The sequence below is a fragment of the Puma concolor genome, chromosome B1, assembly GCF_028749965.1.
Source record: "Puma concolor isolate L17-30 chromosome B1, mPumCon1.1.hap2, whole genome shotgun sequence".
Classification (NCBI taxonomy): Eukaryota; Metazoa; Chordata; class Mammalia; order Carnivora; family Felidae; genus Puma; species Puma concolor.
Genome location: NC_141670.1, coordinates 24,244,980 through 24,270,677, shown reverse-complemented (window position 1 = coordinate 24,270,677; position 25,698 = coordinate 24,244,980). Strand labels below are relative to the sequence as shown.

The window sequence follows — 25,698 nt, the reverse complement described above, 5'->3', positions numbered from 1 at the left end:
CCCTAAGTGTCTAGCCGGATGGCCTACTCTGAAAATATTATACCTGCCAGCCTCTGCAATTGGGAGAACCAGTTCCTTCCTCTCTCTCTTTCTCGCTCTACATAGACACCATATTGATTTTGCTCCCCTGGAGACTCTAATACAAAATAGTATAAGAGAGATCACTGTAAATGCTCTCCATGAAATTAAGGAACTCTGAGATTGGCAGGATTCTGTAAGCAAATCAGTGGGTCTATCCAGCAGCTGTCATTGTACATCAATTTGGAACTCGGAGGTGTCAGGTAGAGGTCCTTTGTTGTTGTTGTTTGCTTTGATGTCAGAACAGAGGTGAACTCATTGATGAGATCACCCAGGAAGAACATGTAGAGGGAGGAGGGCAAAAGGTGAACATTAAACCCTGAGAGAAAATTCAAGACGCCTGACAGGAAGGGAGCCTATGAAGTAAACTATAAAGAATACAGAATATAATGAAAGAAAACCAGAGGAAATGATTAAGAGAAACTGTGTTGCCAGTCAGAGAAGTTACTTCATACATGCATAATATGATTCAGTGTAATAGGCAATGCTTTTCCTCTTTTTCCTTTTCTTTCTTTTTTTTTTTTTTTCAATTTTCTTTTAGAGAGTGAGTTACAGTGGGGGAAGGGGCAGAGAGAGAGAGAGAGAGAGAGAGAGAGAGAGAGAGAGAGAGACTCCCAAGCAAGCTCCAATTACACTCAGTACAGGGCCCGATTTGGGGCTTGAGCCCACGACCCTGGGATCATGTATGACCTGAGCCAATATCAAAGGGCAGTCACTCAACCTTGTCACCCAGGAACCCCAACAATGCTTTTCATTCAAAGCCTAGCAATCAATCTTATGATATACTTTAACACAGGAAAGCTTTACGTGACTAATATGTCTTTTTGCTTGTAGTAAAAGAATTGCCTCTGCTGAAGTTTCTCACAATTTTCTACCCTTGATTTTAAATTTGTAAATTGGTATTGGACTGTGTCTTCATGTTGATCCATTTTCTGCCTACTATGAAAAATCTGCATGGCTGAATTATTATCTCCATACTATAAAGTTTTATCTGCCTTTGATCTCTTTACACGGTGTCTTATTTGCAAAAAAAAATATTATTTGTAGGCTGGATATCAGTTTCATTATGTTTATAGACCTTTCCTCTTTATCATCTTTATAAGTATCTTCTGTGACTTCCCAGATATTTGGGGTTCTTTCCATGGTTGTGCTCCGTCTCACCAAGTTCATTTCTACACAATGTATTGATATATTTTATTTCCAATGTGTCTGCATGTTCAGTTTCTACTTAATTACCTTGTTTAATTTCTTAACATTCCTTTCTTGGTGACTATTTACCTTATTCATTAGATTTTTTTTTCTTTTTTATTGAAAATAGTAATAGTTTAAAGATATTCTTCTGTTTTATAACATGATTATATTAGCTCATGGAAATAATCCCTATCCTGATAGGTAGGGAAATGCTCTTCCCTTACAAAGTAAGATTTTGCCTGCCACACGTTGAGCTTTTGGGTTTTTCTCATCCATGAACAAAGAGCTATCTGGAGATGTCTAGACTCTTTTTGCTTGTCTGTCTGTGATTGTTTATGCCATTAACTGTATCTGTCCCCAGTGACATCAAAACACCAAGTAATGTCAATGTTCTCTACTCGATATTGAAGAGATGCTTTCTCTCTCTTTTTTTTAATGTTTATTTATTTTTGACAGAGAGAGAGAGAGACAGAGCGTGAGCGGGGGCGGGGCAGAGAGAGAGAAGGAGACACAGAATCTGAAGCAGGCTCCAGGCTCCGAGCTGTCAGCACAGAGCCCGACTCCAGGGTTCAACCTCACGAACCATGAGATCATGACCTGAGCCGAAGTCGGATGCTTAACTGACAGAGCCACCCAGGCGCCCTGAGATGCTTGCTCTTCTTTCTAGTACCATAGCCTTCACGTATTTACCTCTTCTAATGTAGAGATCATTTTTGCCTCCTTCATCTGGTCATCACCAGGGGAAAGAGCATTATTGGAAAAATTCGGTAGTCTATAATAAGGTGAAAAAGATAACGACCTTCTTATTCATTAATATCTTTTTAGGATATAGTGGCACAGAAAAAAATTAAAATTCTGTAGAGATACTTGAACCAAAATTTTCTATCCTGCATCAATATTTGGCCTTAAGGAGCATCTGGATGGCTCAGTCAGTTAAGTGTCTGACTTCGGCTCAGGTCATGATCTCACCGTTCAGGAGTCTAAACCCTGCATGGGGCTCTGTGCTGACAGCTCAGAGCATGGAGGCTGCTTTGGATTCTGTGTCTCCCACTCTCTCTCTGTTCCTCCTCTCCTCACACTCTGTCTCTCCCTCTCTCTCAAAAATAAAGATTAAAAAAAAACCTAAAAAAAAATTTGACCTTAAAAGTATAAAGGTGAGTTGTGTATCCTGTCACTGAGAACACGGCAGCTGTTTACAGACAGGTTCTCTTTCATGTTTCTGAGTTAGGGCAGTATAGGAAATAGAATGAAGATTCTATTAAACCTGGTTGGTATTTCTGACACAGAGCTATACAAGCTCTTTCATCATCCCTCCCCGTTAATTAGGACAATTATAGAAACTTTTGCACGGTTTTGGTTATATGTTTTTATTTATACTATGATTGGTTGTTACCATGGATTCTTTATTGGTAATTTTCATGAGTAATTGTTTGTTTTTTTTTTTTTTTTAAGAAAACCTGGACAATAGTCATGGTTACATCTCTAGGCGAAGGCTGTTTTTCTCACTTAATCATCAAAACATCCAAAGAGTGAGCTAGTAATATCCTTATTTTACAAATGAAGATAATGAGACTTACGCATGGAGGTTAAGTAACTTGTTCAAATTCATTCAACTAGTAAAGGCAGAAACCAGTGATGTGAAGCAAACGTAAGTCCAAGTACTAAGTTCTCACACAATATCCTGACTGGTTTTGCTTTAACATGTCTATTCTGCTTCTAGATTTTACCTTAAAACTTTTGATGTATGCCTCACAATCATTCTAGATATGATTAGAATAAAATTATATTATAATTTAAGAAAGCTTTGATTTCTTGCTCCTAATCCTATATTCACTTTGATTAGACACAGATTTATTTCAGACTTGCTACAAACTCCTAGAAATTTGTTAAAATCTTCTTTCTCATCTTTTATTTGACTGTCAAAACTGGGATACATTTAATTGCAGTCTATACATCCTTAGTCTTAATGTCTCAGTTGAATTCTTAAAACATACTGAACCCTTCACTAAAGTAATCAGTTAATGATGCAGTAAAAATAGAGTCTAGGTCTTTATCCTGGGAATATAATTAAAAATAGATAGCTTACATACAAGCTACACTAGCTTGAAAGTATTATGTAATGAGACCAAATCTACATCTCTAGTTGTCTTTAATGTCACTTAACATGAATTTCTCGAGGACATATTCAGGTTTGATCACAGGCCACACTCACTGGCAAAATATGAGAAATCACAGAATACTTGGCCATTTTAGGTAAGAAAATACTTGGCTAAAATGTAAAGTCCAAAATACTTTGTAAAAAAGTATGCAAGTATGGGCGTCACTAGGGTGGCTCAGTTTGTTGAGCGACTGATTTTAGCTCAGGTCATGATCTCTGTGCTGACAGCTTCAGAGCCTGGAGCCTACTTTGGATTCTGTGTCTTCCTCTTTCACTGCCCCTCCCCTGCTCACGCTGTCGCTGTCGCTGTCGCTGTCTCTCTCTCTCTAAAATAAATAAATATAAAACTTTATAAACAAAAAAATAAAAAATATACAAACATGATAAATATTTATCTAATTAGTTATTTCTTGGGGTGCCTGGGTGGCTCAGTCGGTTGGGCGTCCGACTTTAGCTCAGGTCATGATTTCTCAGTTTGTGAGTTCAAGCCCCGCATCGGACTCTGTGCTGACAGCTCGGAGCCTGGAGCCTGCTTCGGATTCTGTGTCTCCTTCTCTCTCTGCCCCTCCCCCCACCTGTGCTCTGTCTCTCTCTCTCTATCAAAAATAAATACAATATAAAAAATTAGTTATTTCTTTAATTTATATTAGAAATCACTGCTTAAAAATGATATCAGTCTCCAACTGTTTTCTGTGCTTATCCTTTATTCATGTACTTCCATTTTTCTAAAACATTCCGTTCCCTAATATTTCCCAACATACCCTTTAAATAATCTATCGTTAATCCTCTGCAAAATCTCTGGTCACAAAGTATGCCCTGTTTTCATGTCACTGTGTATTTCTCATTCTCTACTTCTCAGCCAGTCAGAGAGGTGGCTTCGCCTATTCCCAACAGATGTGCTTAGTTGGCAAATAGGAATTCTGTTTATCCCTAACAGCAATTTATACTGCAGTCCCTTTATATTCAGTATTCAAATCTTAAATTAGGCATAAATAGGTAAATACATTTGAATCCAATCTAAGTAAATATTTTTATACTAATTTTTCCACCTATATACTACAATGACAATTTAGATATATTCATTACTAATCCCATTAAAAACTTGAACAAGACAAATTTTCTATTATGTTTCTAGACAACTACACCTTTCAGCAAATTCTTTAGGATTTTAAATGTATGATTCTTTTTAAGTAGTGAATGTTGCACTCTTGTAAGCAAGGTTAAACTATTGTTCAAGCATAAAATCTTAAGGAAAACATGTTGTAAGTGAAAATAAATCCTTAGCTTAATCAATGAGATGAAAATAATAAATTCCAAGTCAGGTAGCTCAGATAATTTTCCCAGAACATTTTTCTGGGAAATAAGAAAGGTCTTATATCAAAAATAATGTGTAGTGTCAATTAATAAGTAAAGCCACAAATTCATTAGATAAAGAAAAAAAGATATTTCATTTTGGTTTTCGAAATATTTTATACTGCAAATTTAATTTCATGATCGCTAGGAAATATGTATTATCATAAAAGGTATTTCCCATTAATTTTACAGATTTTAGGAAACAGTTCATAAATAATTTTAATGTTGTTTTCCCAAGAAAAGCTTGTAAAGTATTAACGAATATGTTAGATTCATGAAATCTCTGATTAAGATAGCTTATTTTTAATATTTAATACCAAAAAGTTCAGTTTCTATAGTATTGTTTCTGTTGATTTTAGTTGAATTTCCCAGACTTTTCTTCTATGGATTCATTTTTTGTTATGTATTTGTTGAATTAATGAATCCATGGATATATGTACTAAAATGAAGGTACAGTTTAAATGTATGAAGCTAGAGGCTATATAGAGTAAACACCTTTAAAATGCTAACCATATCCAAAATAACAATGAGTACTTCCCATTCCCAATTTTACTAATTTATTGAGATGTTTTACATTCAAAATTTATCTGACTCAATTTTATTAACACTTAGCTTTAACTGAGGGCTAAATTCCATGCGGGTTCTAATTTGCATAAAATGAGCATAAACAGCCGTGAAATTCAAAAAAGATGCACCTAGAGTTTAGAGTATACACATTATATACTGCTCTTCCCTTCCTTCCTCCCAAGCACAAACACTGGCCAATTAGTCCTGTGTTTTAGTTGAGAGACGAAGTTAAGAACAAAAGGTCAGGAGTGGTCCCGATTGATAACAATGTTAAATTCTGTTTGGAATTTCAGAATTTAGACCTAGGTCACCAATTGAAATACAACATGATCGCTTAAAATACCTGATTTTGAACTAAATTAAAGTGAAAGTTTTTTTCTATCATTTGTGTGTTTACATATGTGAGTGTGACTGAGCACACACTGCTTGTGTACTAACAAGAGGTTCTCACAACTGTGCTAGAATTCAAGGACTGATGATTCGCAATTACAAATTTTCTACCCAAATACAAACACCACCAGTGTTCTGATAAGCATTCTGAAAACTAATGTCTAATATATCATCTCCAATATCTTGAAGAAGGGATGCAAAGAGTCATGGATGTAAATTTTAACTTGATAATTTCTATATCTGTGTATAATTTTTTAATGTTTATTTTTGAGAGAGCCCCTGTGCACAAGTGGAGGAGGGACAGAGAGACAAGGGGACAGAGGATTTGAAGCAGGCTCTGGGAAGACAGCAGAGAGCCTGTTGGAGGGATCAAACCCATGAACCATGAAATCATGACCTGAGCTGAAGTTGAACGCTTAACTAAGCCACCCAGGCGTCCCTGTTTATAATTTTTTATAAAACAAAGGTTTCATAAAACAACACTTACGAACAAATATTTATAAAATAAATTAAGGTGACAAAACTTGCATAAAACTTCCAGTTGGATATCCAATTGAATATATGACTTCTTTGAGAATCTAGAGCTATACAAATAATCAGAAACCTCAAAGACTTGTGCAGTTAAAGTATACAACTGACTTTAAATAAGAGTGCCAGGTGCCTTTGGTAGAAAGTTGCTATGATGCTGTTATTTTTTTATGGAAAAAAAAGGCAGCAAAGTGAGCATTTGCATATTGACTACAAGAAAAAAGAGAAAAAATATGAATCACAAATTAACTTCTCTCAATAGCTCATACAATTTACAAAGTTAGGTTATAGCTTATTGTTATAGCTTATCACATCCCAAAGTAGACCTCTCTATGTATAGACTTATTTCACAAAGCCTTGAATTAAAGACGTAGAGAAGAATTTGGGGAGTAATATTCAATATGGAAAATGACAACAAATATAGGTCTAACCTTTTCTCAGCCATTTCTTTCAGGTGACATACCAATATCTAAACTGCCAACAAGTCACTAGAAAATATTGAGAATATATTTTCTTTATCTAAAGAATACAGAATTCAGTCAATTACACTCTACAGAGTTTCTAAGAAATCACACAGTTGTACTGAATTGACTTAAACAATATTAATGTCCCTGCAATAACTCAACTCGTAATTTAGTGAAGAAATCAAGGGAACATATTTATTCTTTACTGCACATGTGACTAAGCAAGACATTCTGTACTGGATGTTCTCAAAGGAGAAGGCCAGATCTCTCTTAAGCATACAAATGTGGTTTTGCTTGATTTCTTTAATGTCCATATATATGTGTATAAGTATATATACATATAAATATATACACACATACATATCCATGCATTTATAATGTTAATAGACCTTCTTTTCTTTTTTTTTTTTCAATGTTTTAATTATCTTTTGGGGGGGGAGAGAGAGAGAGAGAGAGAGAGAGAGAGAGAGAGAAGTAGAAAGGGAGCAGGGTAGGGGCACAGAGAGAGGGGAAGAGAGGATCTGAAGTGGGCTGTGGACTGATGGCAGTGAGCCAACATGGGGCTCGAACTCACAAACCATGAGATCATGACCTGAGCCAAAGTCAGATGCTCACCCAACTGAGCCACCCAGGTCCCCCTGTAGACCTTATTTTCATAACAATTTTAAGTTCACAGTAACATTAAATGGAAGGTACCAAGACTTCCATATACCCTCTGCCCCCGACACATGCATGGCATTCTGCATTATCAACATCCTAAACAGAGTGGTAAATATATTATAATTGAGGAACCTGCTTTAAGACATCATTATCACCCAAAGCCCATGGCTGTTTGATTTTTTGATTGCTCTAAGGCATCAGCAGTTTTTCTCTGCCTTAAATCTCAGTATTTTTCCATTTGGGTGAGGGGACACTTAAAAGGTTAGGCCAAATGTGTTCAGCTACTCAAGTATTAGGAGAATTGACAGTAGGAAATTTCATAGACCTTGAGATAAATGACCCCCAGAAGAATCTTTATGAATAATTTTAATGAAATAGCTCACAGCTATTTCTTTTTAGAAGAGAGGAAATCCAAATAAAAGTGTTCAGTTAATGAAAACTGGTTATCTTTCACTAATTTTACTTAGAATAAAATTACAATTCAAAAACTATTTCAAATGTCCATTGCATTTGCTGCTTTAAATGTAATCTTTAGGAAGAACTCAATGTATATTGTTTGGCCTCACGAAAACAGTTCTTCATGCAAAACAGAGAGTAAATTCTAAATAGGAATCCTGATTGGGTAGAATACATCAGAAAAGTACGTGAAGGAGGTTGTCCATATAATGGTTATGGTACCTACATGAGTTTTGCTATTTTATAAGAATTATATATTTATTTTGTGTTTAACCAAAAGTAAAAAATACAACAAAATTATCAAGTTACTTTGATGAAACTATCAACTCTGAACACACTGCTCCATTTGAGAATATCCATATATATTACAGTAGATGCGGGAATCAGACCTAGTTAGTCACAGGGTGAAGCAAGTCCTTTCTCCATTAAGAAAAACATAATCAGGGTAGTTAAGTTTCGCTTCTTCCCACCCAATGGGAAAAGAGAGGTCATAAGTCTTCAGTTACTCAGTTTATCTTGTTTCCTAGGGCTAAATTCACTTTAATATAAAAATCCACTGAGGAGGGAAATTACAATATTTCTTGATCTAATATTCAATGGCTCATAACTAAAGATTTGATTCCCGTATAGGTTTTTCTAGGTCAGTAAGACTTTTTTGATGCACTTGATATTATTTTTAGAGGACAGACATTACAGAACAAGAAAGTGTTGCTTATCTAGGATCAGGTATGTTTTTGCAAATTATACACTGATCCTATCTTGCCAGGTTTCAAAGTCTCAATTACAAAAAAAATAGTTTGTTGGCTTTGAAAATTGAATACCTATTTCTGCATTTTCTTAAGTACAACAGGACAATTGTCATAGTACTATTTTAAGTATTCATTGTGTATTACCACACAAGGTTTTAAAAATATTTAGGTTTTCACTGATAACTCATACTTTTGTATTAATTCCAGAAAACAAAGCAATTTTATATCGAATGAAGTGAATTCACTACGATTCACATAGATTTCCACTGATTATAAAATACATGCTCATTAAATAAAGAATCTAAAAAAAAGTATAAGAATAAAAACAGACTGCTGATAGATCATTGTCATTTAATATTTTGCTAATTACTTAATATCTTTTCTCATGTAATTCTTTTTAAAAATTTGACATAACACTGCATATATTATTTAAATGTCTTTTTCACCTAATGCATAACATAAATTTATTCATAATAATTATTACTTAAAAATAAATTTTTAATAATTAATGTTACATACATGAATTTATTATTACAGATTTAACTTCTTCTCTTGTTTAGACCTTCATGTTGCTTCATATAAATAGAAGATATACTTCTTTGAGCATAATTTTTCTCCATATCTCTGATTCTTTTAGGGTACATATCTCATGTTAAATTACTCTAAAGACCTGGAATTCTAAAGAATGATACAGATTTCAAGTTATTCTCCAGAAAGGAAAAGAAAACCCATTTTATTTCCAAGTATGGCTATGCGATCATTTTATATTGTTATTACCTTTAATAAAACTTTAAATAACTGTCTTTAAGTGGTAGAATATCAGGTGATCAACCAATAATGTTGTATGTTTGTATGTAAATATAAATGTATACATTCACATGCACATTATATTTAAGATATAATATGTTTCATATATATTTATTTAATATTTGTCTTGAAGTGTGTATTATTAAAACTAATACTAAAGTGAAAAAAAAGAAAATGTATGCTAAGTTTAAAAATGGTATTTAAAACACTGACAATATCAGGGTTGCCTAGGTGGCTCAGTCAGTTAACCATTCCGCTCAGGTTATGATCTTGTTGTTTGTGACTTCAAGCCACATGTCCGGCTCTCCCCTGACAGCTCAGAGCCTGGAGCCTGCTTTGGATTCTGTGTCTCTCTCTCTGCCCCTTTCCTGCTCGCACTCTGTCTCTCTCTCTCCCTCAAAAATAAATAAACATTAAAAGAAATGTTTTTTTTTTAACGCACTGACAACATCAACTAGTTGTAAAAATGTGGAACAAGAATGTACATTCATTGTTCCTGGGAATGCAAAATGGCACAGCCCCTTTGGAAAATGATTTAGTTTCTCACAAAACTAAACATATTCTTACCACTTGATCTAGGAAACATGCTCCCTGGTATATACCCAAAGGCATTAAAAACTCATGTCCACACAAAAACCTACACACACACATGTTCATGGCAGCTTTATTCATGATTGCCAAAATCTGGAAGCAATCAAGAACGCTTAAGTAGGTGAATGTGTAAGAGAATTGTGACACATCCAGACAAGTATTTAGCACTAAAAATAAACAGGCTATGGAGCCATGAAAAGACATGGAGAAAGCTTAAATGCATATTACCAAATAAAACAAGCCAATCTGAAAAGGTGGCAGACTATATAATTCCAACTATATGACATTCTAGAAAAGGCAAAAATATGGAGACAGTGAAAGGACCAGGAGTTGTCAGGTGTTAAGGCGGAAAGAGGAATACATAGGTGGAACACAGAGAATTTTTATGGCAGTGAAATTGCTCTGTATGATAACGGTAGACACACAACATTGTAATTTGTCCAAACCCACAGAATGTACAACACCAAGAGTGAACCCTAATGTAAACCATGGACTTGAAACAATAATGATGTGGCAATGTAGGTCCATCAATAGTAACAGATGAGCCACTCTGGCGAGGGATGTTAATGGTGAGGGAAGCTGTGCATATGGGGTGTGGCGGGGCAGAGGGTACATGGGAACACTGTATTTGCTGTGAACCTAAAACTGCTCTAAAAAATTAAGCCTATTTGAAATCCTAAATAAATAAAAAAAGGGATCTAACTGTTGCTCTAACTGCATTTCTTAGGATGGTATTGAGGTGGAGTCTATTCATCCTTTGAATCTTGACTGCCTTGTGACTTTCTTTGGCTAATGGAATGCGCAGCTATGAACAATGATAGCCAACCAGTTTTTCACCTTAGATGTCTAAAAGTCTTGCATATATCTACGCTCTTCCTTGGAACTTCTAACTTATTTAAAAATGGCTAATGTAGTGGTGAATGAAAGACATGTGATCCAATCACCCAGCCCATATAGAAATGAATGTCAAGTACAGGAATCAGGCATCCTAAACCAGCCAGCTAGACAGCTTCCTGCATATCTATGAGGAAGCTCTCCCAACATCAGACAATGGAACGCCCGTTCAATCCACAGATATCTGACTTAACGGAAAGTTTATTATTTTAAGCTACTGGGATGTGTATCTGTTTTAAGACAGTCTTGTAGCAACGGATCACTGATAACATCATACCTCTTTAAAATGCCTGTGAATACATAAAGAAAATTGAGCATGCCTATAATTTCTTAGAAGAAATCAGGTACTCATGTTAGGGACCACTTTTTATTTGTACAGATGACAGAAAAAGTTATAGAAAGTGTCATTGTTCTGTAGTTTGGTTATAATGCATGCACTACGAATATAATGAATCAAAAGAAAAAATAGAGCAACAGAATATAAATTAATAGATGTCAAATGAATAACCTTATCTTAATCCAAAATTAAGCACAAACTATTCAAAATCATGCCCTATAACACTGTGTGGGGACTTACACAGGCACTTATTAAAATATTGTCAAATAGTAGAATATGGCCTATATAAACATTGTCTTTTGGCTACAGTGGCTTGTGAATAATACCAACAGTAGAATGATTCCTGAGTAAGTGGAGCACATGTGATCTGCTATTAGGGAAACAAATATTCACATATTAACTCAGTCACTTTTTAATTACAAGAAATTGGGCAAGAATTTTTCTTTAAAAATAGAGATAATATACATTAAATAGGAATATATTTTGTAAGACAAAATATACATAGCCCCTAACACAGTGCTGCATGAATACTTTTCCCTTTTCCTTCTTAACACCAATTTCCAGTTTCTTTGAAGACCCAGGTATTCACATATTTTAAATAAATTTATAAGAGCTTTTCTAGAAATCTGGGTATTTAATTTTATTCAATTATAATTTTTACTTTATTTTATTTTAATTTTTTATTTTATTTTTCCGCTTACGAACTAGAGCTCCTAGACAGCTATACAGTTAATATTACTTTTAAGTCATCAATCAGAAATGAAGCATGATAGAAAAAAAAATAAAGTAGGTGAACTGAAAAATAAAATTCAATTTATAAGATTGTAATTTACCATGGGCTAGAGTAAACTGCATATTACAGTGGAGATATACACATTTTAAACATTGTTTAAGCAACTTGTATTGCTTTTTAATTTCATATTTTAGAGACTAATGAATATTGGAAATAAATACTGAGGCACCTGGGTAGCTCACCTGGTGAAGCATCTGACTTTGACTCAGGGCATGATCTCACAGTTCGTGAGTTTGAGCCCGACATCAGGCTCTGTGCTGACAGCTCGGAGCCTGGAGCCTGCTTTGGATTCTGTGTCTCCCTCTCTCTCTGCCCCTTGCCTACTCACACTCTGTCTCTCTCTCTTAAAAATAAATAAACATTTAAAAAATAAAGAAAATAAATAATTCTTTTGGTAATGCACACACACACATACATGCATATGTGGGTTACATTTTTATTTAAGTTTTATCCTTCCCTCCTCTGACTAAAACTGGCATCATGACATAAACTTGTTGGCTTATATAAAACTTTTAACAAATGGACAGTGCTTCTGTAGTTTGGTTTAAGTCAAGCCCGAGATCAAAAAAGAATAAAGGGGATAGGAGAGGTGACAGGGGCTTAGCATATTTCAAAATCTCTTAAACCCAGAAATATACAAAAATTATGGATGGCAAAAATAGGTGAATTGTAAGAAAATAAGTATTTTACTCTCTACTGACATTATTCAGTTACAGAATTTATAAGGCACATTGAAGTACAGTTGAACACACTTGGAGATATTTTATGGATCATCACTCATGCTTTGGGAAGAACATAGTGGGCTACCCCAAAGCTGATAGCCATCACCTGACATAAATAGTTTCCAACACAGTGTACTTATATGCAAGGGCACTTTAATGGTGAATTTTCACAAGTATTTAAAACTAAATATTAAACTATTTATTTACCAATTTATTATGTAGTATTAATATATATTTGGTCCTGGATAAGTTTACAAACTAGTGAATAGAAAGTTTATGGTGATATTATTTAAATTAATCAATCCATATGAATTCCTGTCCAATAAGATTAATTTTATGAAAATAATATTTTATTTGCTTGGAAACAACAAATATGACATTTCAAGTATGCTTCTGAAAAGCAAATGTTTACTTTTATTGTTACAAAATGGCAAAGCATTAAACCTTAAGATAATTACCATTATTTCATTTTTTAATAATTTTTAAACGTGTATTTATTTTTGAGAAGGGAGAGCACACGTGTGTATGTGAGTGGGAGGGGGCAGAGAGAGAGGGAGACAGAAGATCTGAAGCAGGCTCTGCCCTGTCAGCACAGAGCCGGATGCGGGGCTTGAATTCATAAACCGTGATATCTTGACCTGAGCTGAAGTCAGGTGCTTAACCAACTGAGCCACTCAGGTATTCCCATCATTTCATTTTTACTTAAAATCATCCCCAAATTTCCTACGTCTTGTAAGACGCACTATGTGCTATTATTTGTGCAAGTAAGCACACATATAAAACATACTACCTAAGTTCAATCTGATCTAACACATTTTATGTTCTGAGTATGAGTCACCCACATAGGTGAATGATTTTATCTTTCTGGACTTCCATTCTCTCTATGTAAAATTAGGGCACTGAATTGAAGTCATTTCCAGCTCTCTACAATATACAATTTATTAAACATATAAACTCACAAGTCTGTACTTTCTCAACTTTTCATTCAATAACTAATGTTATCAATTCCTTATTTTCTCCTGCAAATACCTAGTAGTCTAATGTACTTTCATTTTGCACGTGATGCACACAATTTATGATTTATGTTATGTCATGGTTTTTGTAGTTTATTTCGGTAAAAAGAACTACTACCTGGTACTTGTTTGAACTTGGATAAAAATGACTAAATTTTTCTTTATAAAGTCAGGGATAGAAAATGTACTGCTGGGCTAAGACTAAGCATGAAAGATTCCATCTGAGAGGGACAATTTGTCAGAAAATTATGAGGAGGTACAAACAGAGGGCTATAATGGAAACAGTCTTGCAACATTAACTATATCACTCACTCTCATCAATTCTGTAATAAATCCACACACCACACTGAGAGGTGGTGCAGGCTGGATGGTTCTCCAGCAGGCAGGCCCTCACGGCCAGTACTCCCCCTCGATGTGACCATGGTGCCACTGAAAGCAGTGGCCCATCGTGGCTTGGGGGGCGGGGCACCATGATTCATGCACAGAGGGATTAATTGGGAAAATGGAACTGGCAGGCCCGAAAGGGAGACAAGAGCTGTAACCCTAAATCACCAACAGAGTGGTGTCTTCATGGCCAATTACTTACTCCTCAGCAAAATAGAGTTTAAGCAGAGCAAAGCTTGGAACACAGTCACGAAACTGCCTTTATGAAAATCACTGCCTCTTTTATAAAGGTGCCATTAATAAGCACCAGTGCTCTATCCAGAAATGAAACCTCAGGCTCGCTCTGCCAAAATCAAAAGTGCAGGCATGTTCAGAACTCACAGAGGAATTTTTCACTGTTCTAATTACTGACTATGAGACACTAGGTATGTTTCCCCATTAAATTAATAAGGGTTTAGGGAATTGAGGTATCCTTGGTCCAACAGATTCAAATGTAATTGACAAGCCATGATGTCATAGTTATATATTTAATAGTGTTGTATGAATGCACTGAGGTAGACAGAGAAGTAAATCATTTACTGAAGAATACTGAACTCTTTAATTTAAATTTAAATTTGACAACATGAATGCAACGAAAGGTGGTGAAAAGAACATGAACTTTAAAACTGTGTAGCCCATGCTTCTAACCTTGCTCATCAATGTGACATTTGGGAAGTTTATAGAATTTCCCTAGGCTTGTGTGTCTTTCACTGTCAAAGGGGATAGAGTATCTACTCTGCAGAGTTGTTGTGAAATTCATTAAGGACTGGTCTATACAGCACATCATCTTGCTGAATACAAACTACATATTAAATAAATAAATATCTTAATTTCACTCTCCTATCTAGAGGTTATAGCCTAAGGTTATAATTCAGGATGTTATAAAAACAATTCAGAATACAATGTCTCAATCAGATAGTAATTTAAAACTCTGAACATAAAAGACGCTCAGAACATTTAGGACTAAAAACAGACATCCCCCTCTATCATCCACTTAATGTTAATTACAATTTTTTCCCCAAATTGTTCAAAAAGGAGATTAGCTCTCTCTGGTAAATGAGTCCCCACTTTAAGGTAATGCAGGTTTTCAAAAACAAACAAACAAAACCGCTAAAATAACTATGATGTTTGACAGCTGAACAGTTCCTCCTATAAGTTCTAAAAATACTTTTTTATATCTGAGCATTAAATCGTAATTTCAAAAGAAATCTTTATTATCCCTTGATTGTCCTAAGGAAATAAAGCATTTTCTCTGATAAAATGTATCATGTAAACCAGACTTATTATAGGTCAACACCACAGACCATTTACAAATGAAGAAACTGGAGTTAGAAGGCTAAGTAACTTGCACGAGGTCATGCCGCTGACCAGCAGTGAGGGAGCCGGAACGTGAACCAGCCTGGTTCAAAGGCTCATGCTCTTAGCCTCTATGCATATGTTTAGCATGAACAAAATTATAAACACCGTCACTTATATTATTTATTTATGATTGCACATGGAATCAAGGTCCTTTCGTCTTTCTAGGTCAGTTTTAGACTCAACTTTAATAGAAAGAATTAAGTTCACCCACATGATGGCTGGAAGAACTGTGAAGCTGGAACAGCAGAAGTGAGTAAGGGTAACAATACCAGCAAAGCCTTGGATGGCTGTCAGGATGCGCCCGGCATTTCTGAAGATCTGTCATTATTTTAACTGTTTTGATGTCTATAATAATCTCATGGAAAAAATTATAATGTATCCATTTGACAGAGTATGAAACTGAGCCATTGTTTAGATAACTTGCCAAAGGTGACACAGCTAATAACTGCCAAAAACAGGATTTGGGTTCAAAGTTCATTCTTTTCACCATGGCCTGACAAATGATGAGAGGTGTTTTGTCAGTACTGGCAGTCTAAGGAGATCCTGCTATCGACACCAATTTTTTACGGAAAAATACCACACTAGCAGGTAGGAGACACTCAAGTGTTTTCCCTGGTTATATAACACTTATGAATAAGAATAAATTCATTTGATGGTCTTAAGTGTTGCATATACAAAACTGTATGCAGGTTTTGAGAGGAATGAATGCTTACCAGAAAGAGTATAAGGTTCAGACTTTCTTAATTTTTTCCCAAATCTGATTGTGAGTCCATGTTTTATAACAATGCTGTGAGAAAGACACATGACGGAACCCACATCCCCTACTTTTGCCCTTGTGGGCCACTTGAATAAAAACTATTGCCTTTTCTACTTTAGGCTGTTACTGACTCCCATCCTCTTTCTTTCAGTAACTGGACATTAGATTAAAATTAGTGTGTATTTTGTTTGTTGTGCTTATGTGTGTGTGTTTTTTTTAATCAAAGTAAAATCGGCAAATCGCAAGTATCCTACACCTAACACCAAGTTGGATGAACAAATGTCTCTAGGAAATCTTAATGCTCCATTGATTTCAACTGTTCAGTGAAGAGGCATTTGGGGCCGTTATGTGTGATTATCGTGAGCAGGCCCAGGCTCCACAGCAGCAGGCGCCCGCCCAAAAGAGGAAGTCAGGAAACACACATTTTCTCTCATGCCCGAAGGTCTGATTACTTTTTCTGGAGGGACCATAAACAAGTGATGGCGCAAAAGTTCTGGGATTTGGTGGTAATATACAAGTAACTGCCAGCCTATGGCACCTCTTCATTACTGACAGATCTTGCCTCAGAGATGATGAAGTAGGATAGGATAGAAATAGAATATTTTTGGGGTGCCTGGGTGGCTCAGTCAGTTGAGTGACCGACTTCAGCTCAGGTCATGATCTCGCAGTCTGTGAGTTCGAGCCCCGCCTCGGGCTCTGTGCTGATGGCTCAGAGCCTGGAGCCTGCCTCGGATTCTGTGTCTCCCTCTCTGTGCCCCTTCCCCACTCATGCGCTGTCTCTGTCTCTGAAAAATGAATAAACGTTGAAAAATTAAAAAAAAAAAAGAGTATTTTTACATAAAATACAAGGTTTGTTTTTTGTTTGTTTTTTGTTTTGTCCATGAAAAAGAAAACACTAGGATTGTTACTGTAGTCACTCCTGAGGGAATAAGTCAGAACTAGTATTCAGAGCTTCAAGGGACTATATTTTTCCTGAAAAAACATCTTCTTACCTAAGGGCCTTGGGATTCTGGGAGAAAGTATGCTATGCTTGTCTTCCTGTTAGGGGAAGCTGGTCACCATGGCTGAAATATGTGAAAAGACCTGAGGAATGCCACTGTCTTAATGCGGGAGGGTGAGATTTCAGTTACAGACAAAAGCCTGGACATAAAAACAGAAACCAACTGGGATCTGAAGCAGTTTTACAGAAAGAACAAGTGGAAACATTAAGACATTCAATTTGAGGCTCCCTCTACTCAAAGTGAATCTCGACTTTTTAAAGTTACAAAAAGTCAACCAAAAATAATGTATCACCACCTAGTAGGTGCCTGGCCATGCTACCAAGATAAATAAGACAATATAAAACCAGCTCTGCTCTTTGAGGAATCCCTGCATTATTGGCACCAAAAGAGGGAAGATGAAGCCTTTTCCAAAGGCTCTGTCTCTGCTGTGTTTCTGGTAGGCCCATTTACCCATGTTCCATATTTTGTCTCTAAGCCAAAGAAGCTATGTTCCCACTTCAAGGGGGAAGCAAAAAAGTTAATCATTCTCTGGGTTTTTTGTCCTAGGCCCCAAACACCTGATAACATCTAAGACGAGCCAGACAAATCTGGGCTGATGCTGGCATCACTACCTCCACCTTTGGTAATTTGTGGAATAGTACCTATTCACCTGACACTCACCTTTGATTGGACCCTATCCTACACTCCTGGAGGAGCAGGTACCCTAGACCCTTTTCTAATACAAACCTCTGGCCCCAAGCACTGACGAGACTCATTCCTTTCTCCTTCTCCAGTCTCCCGGACACTCTCTCTGCTAATCTCTACCTGTCATTCACGCTGTTCAATAAACTCTGTGTTCAGTTTCTCTAGCTCACGCTTGATTTCTATCCTGCGTGAGGCCAACAATCTTCTTGGTTGATCCTGTGGGACCCTGTCCTGGGTTCTTGGACCCAGCCTGCCTGAATCGGGACTTGGGGAAAAGTGGTAGAAGGAAAGAGTCTATATTGAGATGAACCAAGATTATATACCTAATGCAACATAGTAAGTACTATCACAGAGATAAGATACACGAATAAAAAGAGATACAGGAATAAATCTGTCAGGAAGGGACCCCTAAACAAACCAATAAATAAGGAGGGTCTTTATCAGGTAGTTGGGTGTCAGATTTGTAGCTTAAGAAGTAACAATTTAGCTGGCACATCTCTGCTAAGAGGAGAGGAAAACAAAAGCAACCCTTACAGGGTGCTGGTAGTAATGTAAGCTGATTCGATCCATTTGGGGAAAAATGATTTACAAGTCAGTATTTATAGACACACACTCAAGACTCTAGAACCTATAGAAAAACTCGTGTATGTGAGCAACCACAATTATCAATATATAAGAATGTTCAGAGGATCATTGTTTGTGAGAAAAAATTAAATAACCAAAATCACTGAAAACAACTCAAAAAGAGGATTTATAAATAAAATAAATAAGGTATGTTCATTCAGTGAAATCTTCAGCAATAATGAGTACATTGCAGTTACATACACGAACAGAGATAAATCTCGCAAGCATATTGTTAAGGTAAAACAGTATACAGTGTGAGGTTTATATGCACATATACATACATGCAACTAAATAAAAGCAAGAAAAACACTTAGGGTCATAGTTCTTTCTAGACATAGTTAGGGATTTATTTTTCCTGATGGGTGATGGTGGCACAGGTGTTCATTTTATTGTTTATTATTGCTGTTGCTACTATTATTAATGGTTCAAATATACATTACATGTATATTCTTTTGTAGGATAAAATATTTCATAATAAATAAACTAAAGTGTTAATAATGGCAATTCTCTGTATTACCAATACGGATAATCAAGATTGGTCCTGTCTCCCTCAAATGTTTGGGTTTAAATGCAGGGGCTTCAGGGAATTATTAAACTTGGTGTTCAGAACACGAAACTGCTTTTTCAATGTAGATGTTAATCAAAACCCCTCTACAGTCCACAGAACCATATCGTGTGCTTATGAGACCTGAAACAGCAACAAAGAGACCTAGGACAACTCATAGTCTTTTTATCAATTCATCCCAGCTAGAGCAGGTTTTTGGAAGGGCACAAATCATAGTGAAGTGAAGAGTTAACTAGCTTTCAATGCAGGTAATGTTGAAGACAGATATTTATACCACAAAAACATATTAAGAGCTAATTATCTGTCAGGCACTGTCCTCTGCTTTGGGAATACAACAATGCAAAAAGGGTCAAAAACCCGGAGCTCTATGAAGCTTATATTCTATCCGTGGGGAAGTAAAAACAGACAATGAACATAGTCATATACAGAGAAACAATCTGTGATAAGCATGGTAAGGAGAGAAGAAAAAAGCAATGAAACATCAATTTCATATTTAATACTGAAGCTTCCCACACACCTTGTATATGTCCATAGATTCTGGGTAAGAAATAAAATACATTTGGTGTGGGGACACAGCTTTGATAAATATAAGAACTGGCTAGATATACAGTGATAGAAACATTTATTCTGACCTCATGGTTCCATTGAAGAGTAAAATGAAGAAAACTGTGGAGTAACAAGTCTGGTGATGGACACACTAACAAATGATAGCGTACTACAAATGTACTTTAGCCATCTTAGGTAAATCAATAAAGGCTATGGATGACATGCCACTGGGTTAATGATGAAGATAAAAAAAAACAAACAAAACAAAAGCAAAAACAAAAAACCAAAGAATAGTCACACGAGTGAGATGGGAATATGTGACAGTTCATTTACCAACGTAGTAGAGCACAGGACTGAATACTTAGCAAATGTGTGTTATTTCATACTTCCCAAAACTATCTTTTAGAGTTTTTAGCTGTAAAACCAGTAGGAGAGCAGAAAACCGAATACAGTGATATGTGTACTGTCTCTTAACTTTAGAAAGGTACACTAAAAGAAAAGAAAGTATGATATATATATATCAGTAACTCTCTGGCCAATGGTCATAAACAGAAAGATACCTTAAAAATGTTAATAGTCTTAGAGACATATAATGATAATAATGTAGTAGAGATAATATTTGAAATAAAGGCAAATGGCAACTAAAGAAGACAAAGTGACTGCATAAGAATTTCTCTTACTTAGGGATGCCTGGGTGGCTCATTAGGTTAAGCCTCTGACTTTGGCTCAGGTCATGATCTCATGATTGGTGGGTTCAAGCCCCATGTCGGGCTCTGTGCTGACAGCTCAGAGCCGGAAAACTGCTTCAGATTCTGTGTCTCCCTTTCTCTCTGCCCCTACCCCACTCATGTTCTGTCTCTCTCTCGAAAATAAACATTAAAATTTTTTTTAAATAAAAAATAATAAAAAAAGAATTTCTCTTAACTTATTCTGATGTTTAGATATTAAAAGAAATATACGTATATATATTACATAGAGAATGTATATCTATTTTAATAAAGATCTAGAATATTTATCTACATACAATATATATCCTAGACGTGACTATGTTAAGTTTATGTATGTGTATACTGTATGTGAATTTGTATATGTATATATACATAGGTGTGTATTTGTGTAGGAACATACGTATGTGTGTGTATGTGTATATTAGAACAAACTGTGCTCTGGATAAAATAATACATTCATGTCAGTTTGAAAGAACAGAACTAGTATCCCATGATTGGAGTAATATACGAGAGACTGCAACAAAATATCAAGATGTTAAATAGCAGTACAACTACCCAGTGATTTAATGCGATGTTCTTTTTATCCAAAGGAGTGTTTAAGCAAAGGAGGGGTTTTATCCAAAGGAGGGTTTATCCAAAGGAGGGTTTATCCAATTGAGGGTTCCCTCAATCTGAGTGACCAAACTGAGGGAATATACAGAGTGGCCTCTAGTAGTGTGTGGATGGCTGAACTAAAAATCTCTCAGGTCCTTTTTAATCCTAAAAGACTATGATACTCAGCCCTACGTCTTGTGGGATGTCCTTTCAACTAATATTCATCACACTGATCACAAGTTTCTAAGATTTTTTTTCCCAAATTGTTCAATTGATTGATTGTTCCAATTATTACCCATATCTGGGCATTCATGACCTCTCAGTCACAACATTCATGACTTTCCTCACCCTCTTTGCTTAATAAACGGCATTTGTTTTCCCATTCTTCTTTTGATGGCTAGTTAACATAGCCAATCAAATGAAGTTGCAATTGAGGCCACCAACATTTACTTGGTACTCGTGATTAAAATGAATATTATATCAATTTTCAATTTTTAAATACAGAACAAACTTATTTAGGATGAGCACTTGAGCCAAGAAAAGAATATTGCCTTATCAGGATGCCTAGATTCAACAGATCTTCTAAACTAGTCCATTTATATTGAACCACATAGCTATTGTACCAACCAACCAACCAACCAACCAACCAACCAACAACAACAACAAAAACACGTAATTGTGTTATACTGATCTTGAGAGAATGAAGTTTCACAATCTCCTTCTACAAGTCATTCCTACATTTATCAACTCTCACAGACAGGAAATTGTAGTGTTTATCTGTCCTAAGCCTTTCACCCTGTAGTATAAACTAATTTCCGTTTTCTTGATTCTCTGCACCTGGGTATCTTAGCAGCTGTGTGATCTTATTTTCCACAAAATAAGAAACAGAATAAGGTCATATCAACCATACAGATCATGTATAATATTAGTCAGAATGATAGAATTCATGAAACATCATAAAACAGATTGGCAGCTACCCCTGCTGTGCAAAAACAAAACAAAACGAAACAAAACAAAACAAAACCACAATATTTTGGTAACAATAACGTGCCCAGTCTGCTGAAATAAAAGATGTTAACAGCCACATATTTCCATGGATTGTATGGAAACAGTTATAAAGAAAGAGAAATACATTTTGTGTAAATCAGTAATACACCCCAAACAAATTTACACATCATTTACTACCTCTTATGATAATAGTATGGCAAATGGTGTCAGGTATTCACTCTAGAGATAGATACAATCATAATGTACCAGTGAAAACATAAAATTGATTTTGTTACTGCTCTAATATAAGAGGATTACAAATTATTTCACTTTTCAAATTCATACAACTTAATCTGGTGTGCCGTATTCAGAACTGCTAAACTCAGCAACTATTCAAGTAATGCAGAATTTCACTAGACAATCATTAATTACTACATTGAGATGTAGAATATATTACCTTACAGAGATTATCTTGACTCAATAATTACTTCATGTTTCACTTACATGAATTATGTCACTTACATACAAATAGCTTCCGAGCCTGAAGAACACATAGCCTTCTATTTTGATTATTAAAAAAGTAACATTGTGAAAAGAAAGAAAGAAAGATCCAAAATTAAATAAATAAATAAATAAATAAATAAATAAATAAATAAATAAATAAATACCAAAACTCTTATGAAAATAAACTCCTTTTCATTATCCCCAGGAATATGTTGACATACATATTGGCCAGCTGAGGTTCAAATTAGATAGCACCACAGGTGACAGAAACCCTGAGGCCGGCATGGATCCTGAGGACAAAGGTGACTGTTTCAATTATTTCCCTTGAATGGCTTATCCAGCTTTGACCTCAGCATGAGGCAAGGTATTGGGAGCCTGATCCATGCAGCCATGTAATTATGCATTTAAGTTTATTTTCTTAATTAATTTAAATATGCTTGAGAAATATACAGGGCTTGAATCTGAGAGCCTGGTTACTGGATAGAAACAAGACTCCTGAAGTGAGAGAGTTGATCATAACTTTCATGAGCTTTAGAAAGATGCTCATTGGAAGAGATGATCAAATGTTTGAAATTTCAAATCTTGGAGAAAGTTATAGTCTTTATTTCTTTCAAAGTGATTTTTCTTTGTTTTGTTTTGTTAAGAAAAATGAGGTTAAAGAAATTGCTGTCAGCAACTGCTAATTTGGCTGATAGTCAAAAACACATAAAAGAATCTTCAGAGTTATACACATTGCCCCTGATAATGTGGTAAAGGAATCATTCATTAACGGAGCACGGACATTGGTAAGGGAGACAGGAGCAGAACTCAGAACAAAAAGAATAGGAGTAGAATTGGTATAATCTACGCCAAAATATTCCCAATTGTGGGGGTGGGGGACACTGAGCCAACTCTTGGGACAAAGGAACACTTCAGATGTATTAACAGAGAGTCTCTTAAAGAAATAATTTGTCTAGTAGCCCCCAGTTCCACCTTTAGCCACCCACAGACTCACAGACCTTGATCAGTGACCCTGAACACATGTCCATTGCTAGGATATAGTCATTTTCTCTAATCCTGGAACATACTGAGTTCTGCTCAACTTTTGCCTTTTTTTTTTCTTTTTTTTTCTTTTACTTTTTGATGAATACCCTTCAAAATTTGCACCGTATCAGAGAAATGGAACCCTTGCTCAGCTCATTTTACTCCGTGAACATATGCTCTTCTGTCATGATTTGTACAGTTATAGTTTTTCCTCTCCGGAAGGCTAGGCCACCTGCTTTCCCAGGGTCTTTGCACACAACTGCAGTGTCCTACACTATGGACAGATGCTGGGCTCATTTTCCCTTTTAAGATTTTGTTTCAAGTTAGAATTGCATGTTAGTGAACTCAGAAAGAAACTACTTTTGGCTAAGTCAATACACTGTAGAGTTTAAAAAAAAAAAGAAAAGAAAAGAAAAGAAAAGCAGTAGCAACAGCCCAGTACACAGAGATCAGTGAAGTTAAACAGCCAGCTTTATACTTGCCCCTGAGGACGCAGAGTTCTAAGGATTAACAGCAGTCTAGTCAGCAAGTGTAAGATACCTGCTTCAATGTGAAGATATCTGAAGTCTTTAAGCAAAGGCAGAAAGCTTTAAAGGCAGAGTCAAAAAATTTAAGAATTTAGCCAGAAAATATGAAGTGAGCTCAACTAGATTTTCCTGAAGTGGCTTATTTTTCCCAGATAAGTCATGCTCATAGTTTTATTGTACACATGCAAAATTAAAGCAAAATTCATTGATGAGTTATAGAATTATTTTATATTATTACTTTTCATGAAAGAGTGATTTAATTTCTGGTTTTATATTTACCATGCTTGTGCTCCAAAAAATGAGATCACCATCTGGTGACAATTACATACATTGGTCCATGTGGCCCAGGAGAAATTCCTGAGTTTAGATTTGATCATGCAGTATGTTACACAGAAAGCATAGGGAGGAAGGTAAATACTCTGTGCAAAGTATTTTAAAGGTACTTGTGATATTTAATATTAATTTTAATATGAAATATCATCTCTAAACAACTCATTTCCTACATTACCAGGTTTAGCAAGCAATAGTTCAAGCTTATAGGTTGAAAGTTTTCTAACTTGCTAATGAATCGGTGTTCTGTACTATCTCATGATCTCAATTTCCCATACTTAAATGGCAGATAGTAATATCATACATGTGTCATGGATACATACTGAATGTAGTCTTATAATACATGACAGTCTTTGGAATTTCAAGACACATACTAGTAAAGATTAAGAAAAATAACTTTCAATTAAAAAATAAAAATAACAGCACTGTATCGTCTTTGAACCAAAAGCAGTAGGTATAAAATCATGGTGGTACTTACCACGGTGAAATTCATCACTTTCAATATCCATATTGTCATGGCTAAGTTAACTATCATGGTAACCAACAGCAGAAGGACAAAGAAGTATAAGCACCTCTTTCGCCATCCATAAATCCCCACTGGGTAAAGTTGTGCATTCTCAGCCCTTGGCAGGTTGTTTTGTTGTGTTGCTAGTATGTATTGTTCTCGAGTCATCTGAAAAAAAAGAAGAAGAACAAAAGAAAGAAAAGAAACATTCAAAACTAAAACCAATGGGTTTTTTTTTTGTTTTTATTTTATTTATTTATTTATTTGTTTGTTTCCTAGCATTTATTTTTTTTAACATGAAATTTATTGTCAAACTGGTTTCCATACAACACCCAGTGCCCATCCCAACAGGTGCCCTCAATGCCCATCACCCACTTTCCTTCCCTCCCATCCCCCATCAACCCTGTTTATTCTCAGTTTTTAAGAACAATAGCACTGCTAGGAAATTACCCAAGGGATACAGGAGTGTTGATGCATAGGGGCACTTGTACCCCAATGTTTATGGCAGCACCTTCAACAATAGCCAAATTATGGAAAAGCCTAAATGTCCATCAACTGATGAATGGATAAAGAAATTGTGGTTTATAAACACAATGGAGTACTACGTGGCAATGAGAAAGAATGAAATATGGCCTTTTGTAGCAACGTGGATGGAACTGGAGAGTGTGATGCTAAGTGAAATAAGTCATACATAGAAAGACAGATACCGTATGTTTTCACTCTTATGTGGATCCTGAGAAACTTAACATAAGACCATGCGGGGAGGGGCAGGGAAACAAAAAAAAGTTAG

The 25,698-nt window shown here is 35.6% G+C and overlaps 1 protein-coding gene across 7 annotated transcripts in view; it reads right to left on the bottom strand.

Moving 5' to 3' along the window:
• Nucleotides 1-25,698, bottom strand: part of SGCZ (sarcoglycan zeta) — a 1,128,389-nt gene that overhangs the window by 471,316 nt on the left and 631,375 nt on the right. For all 7 annotated transcript variants that reach the window (XM_086703312.1, XM_086703313.1, XM_086703307.1 and 4 more), the window contains exon 2: nt 24,882-25,076. In XM_086703312.1, coding sequence (XP_086559438.1) covers nt 24,882-25,076 — 195 coding nt within the window. The remainder of the gene's footprint in view (nt 1-24,881; nt 25,077-25,698) is intronic.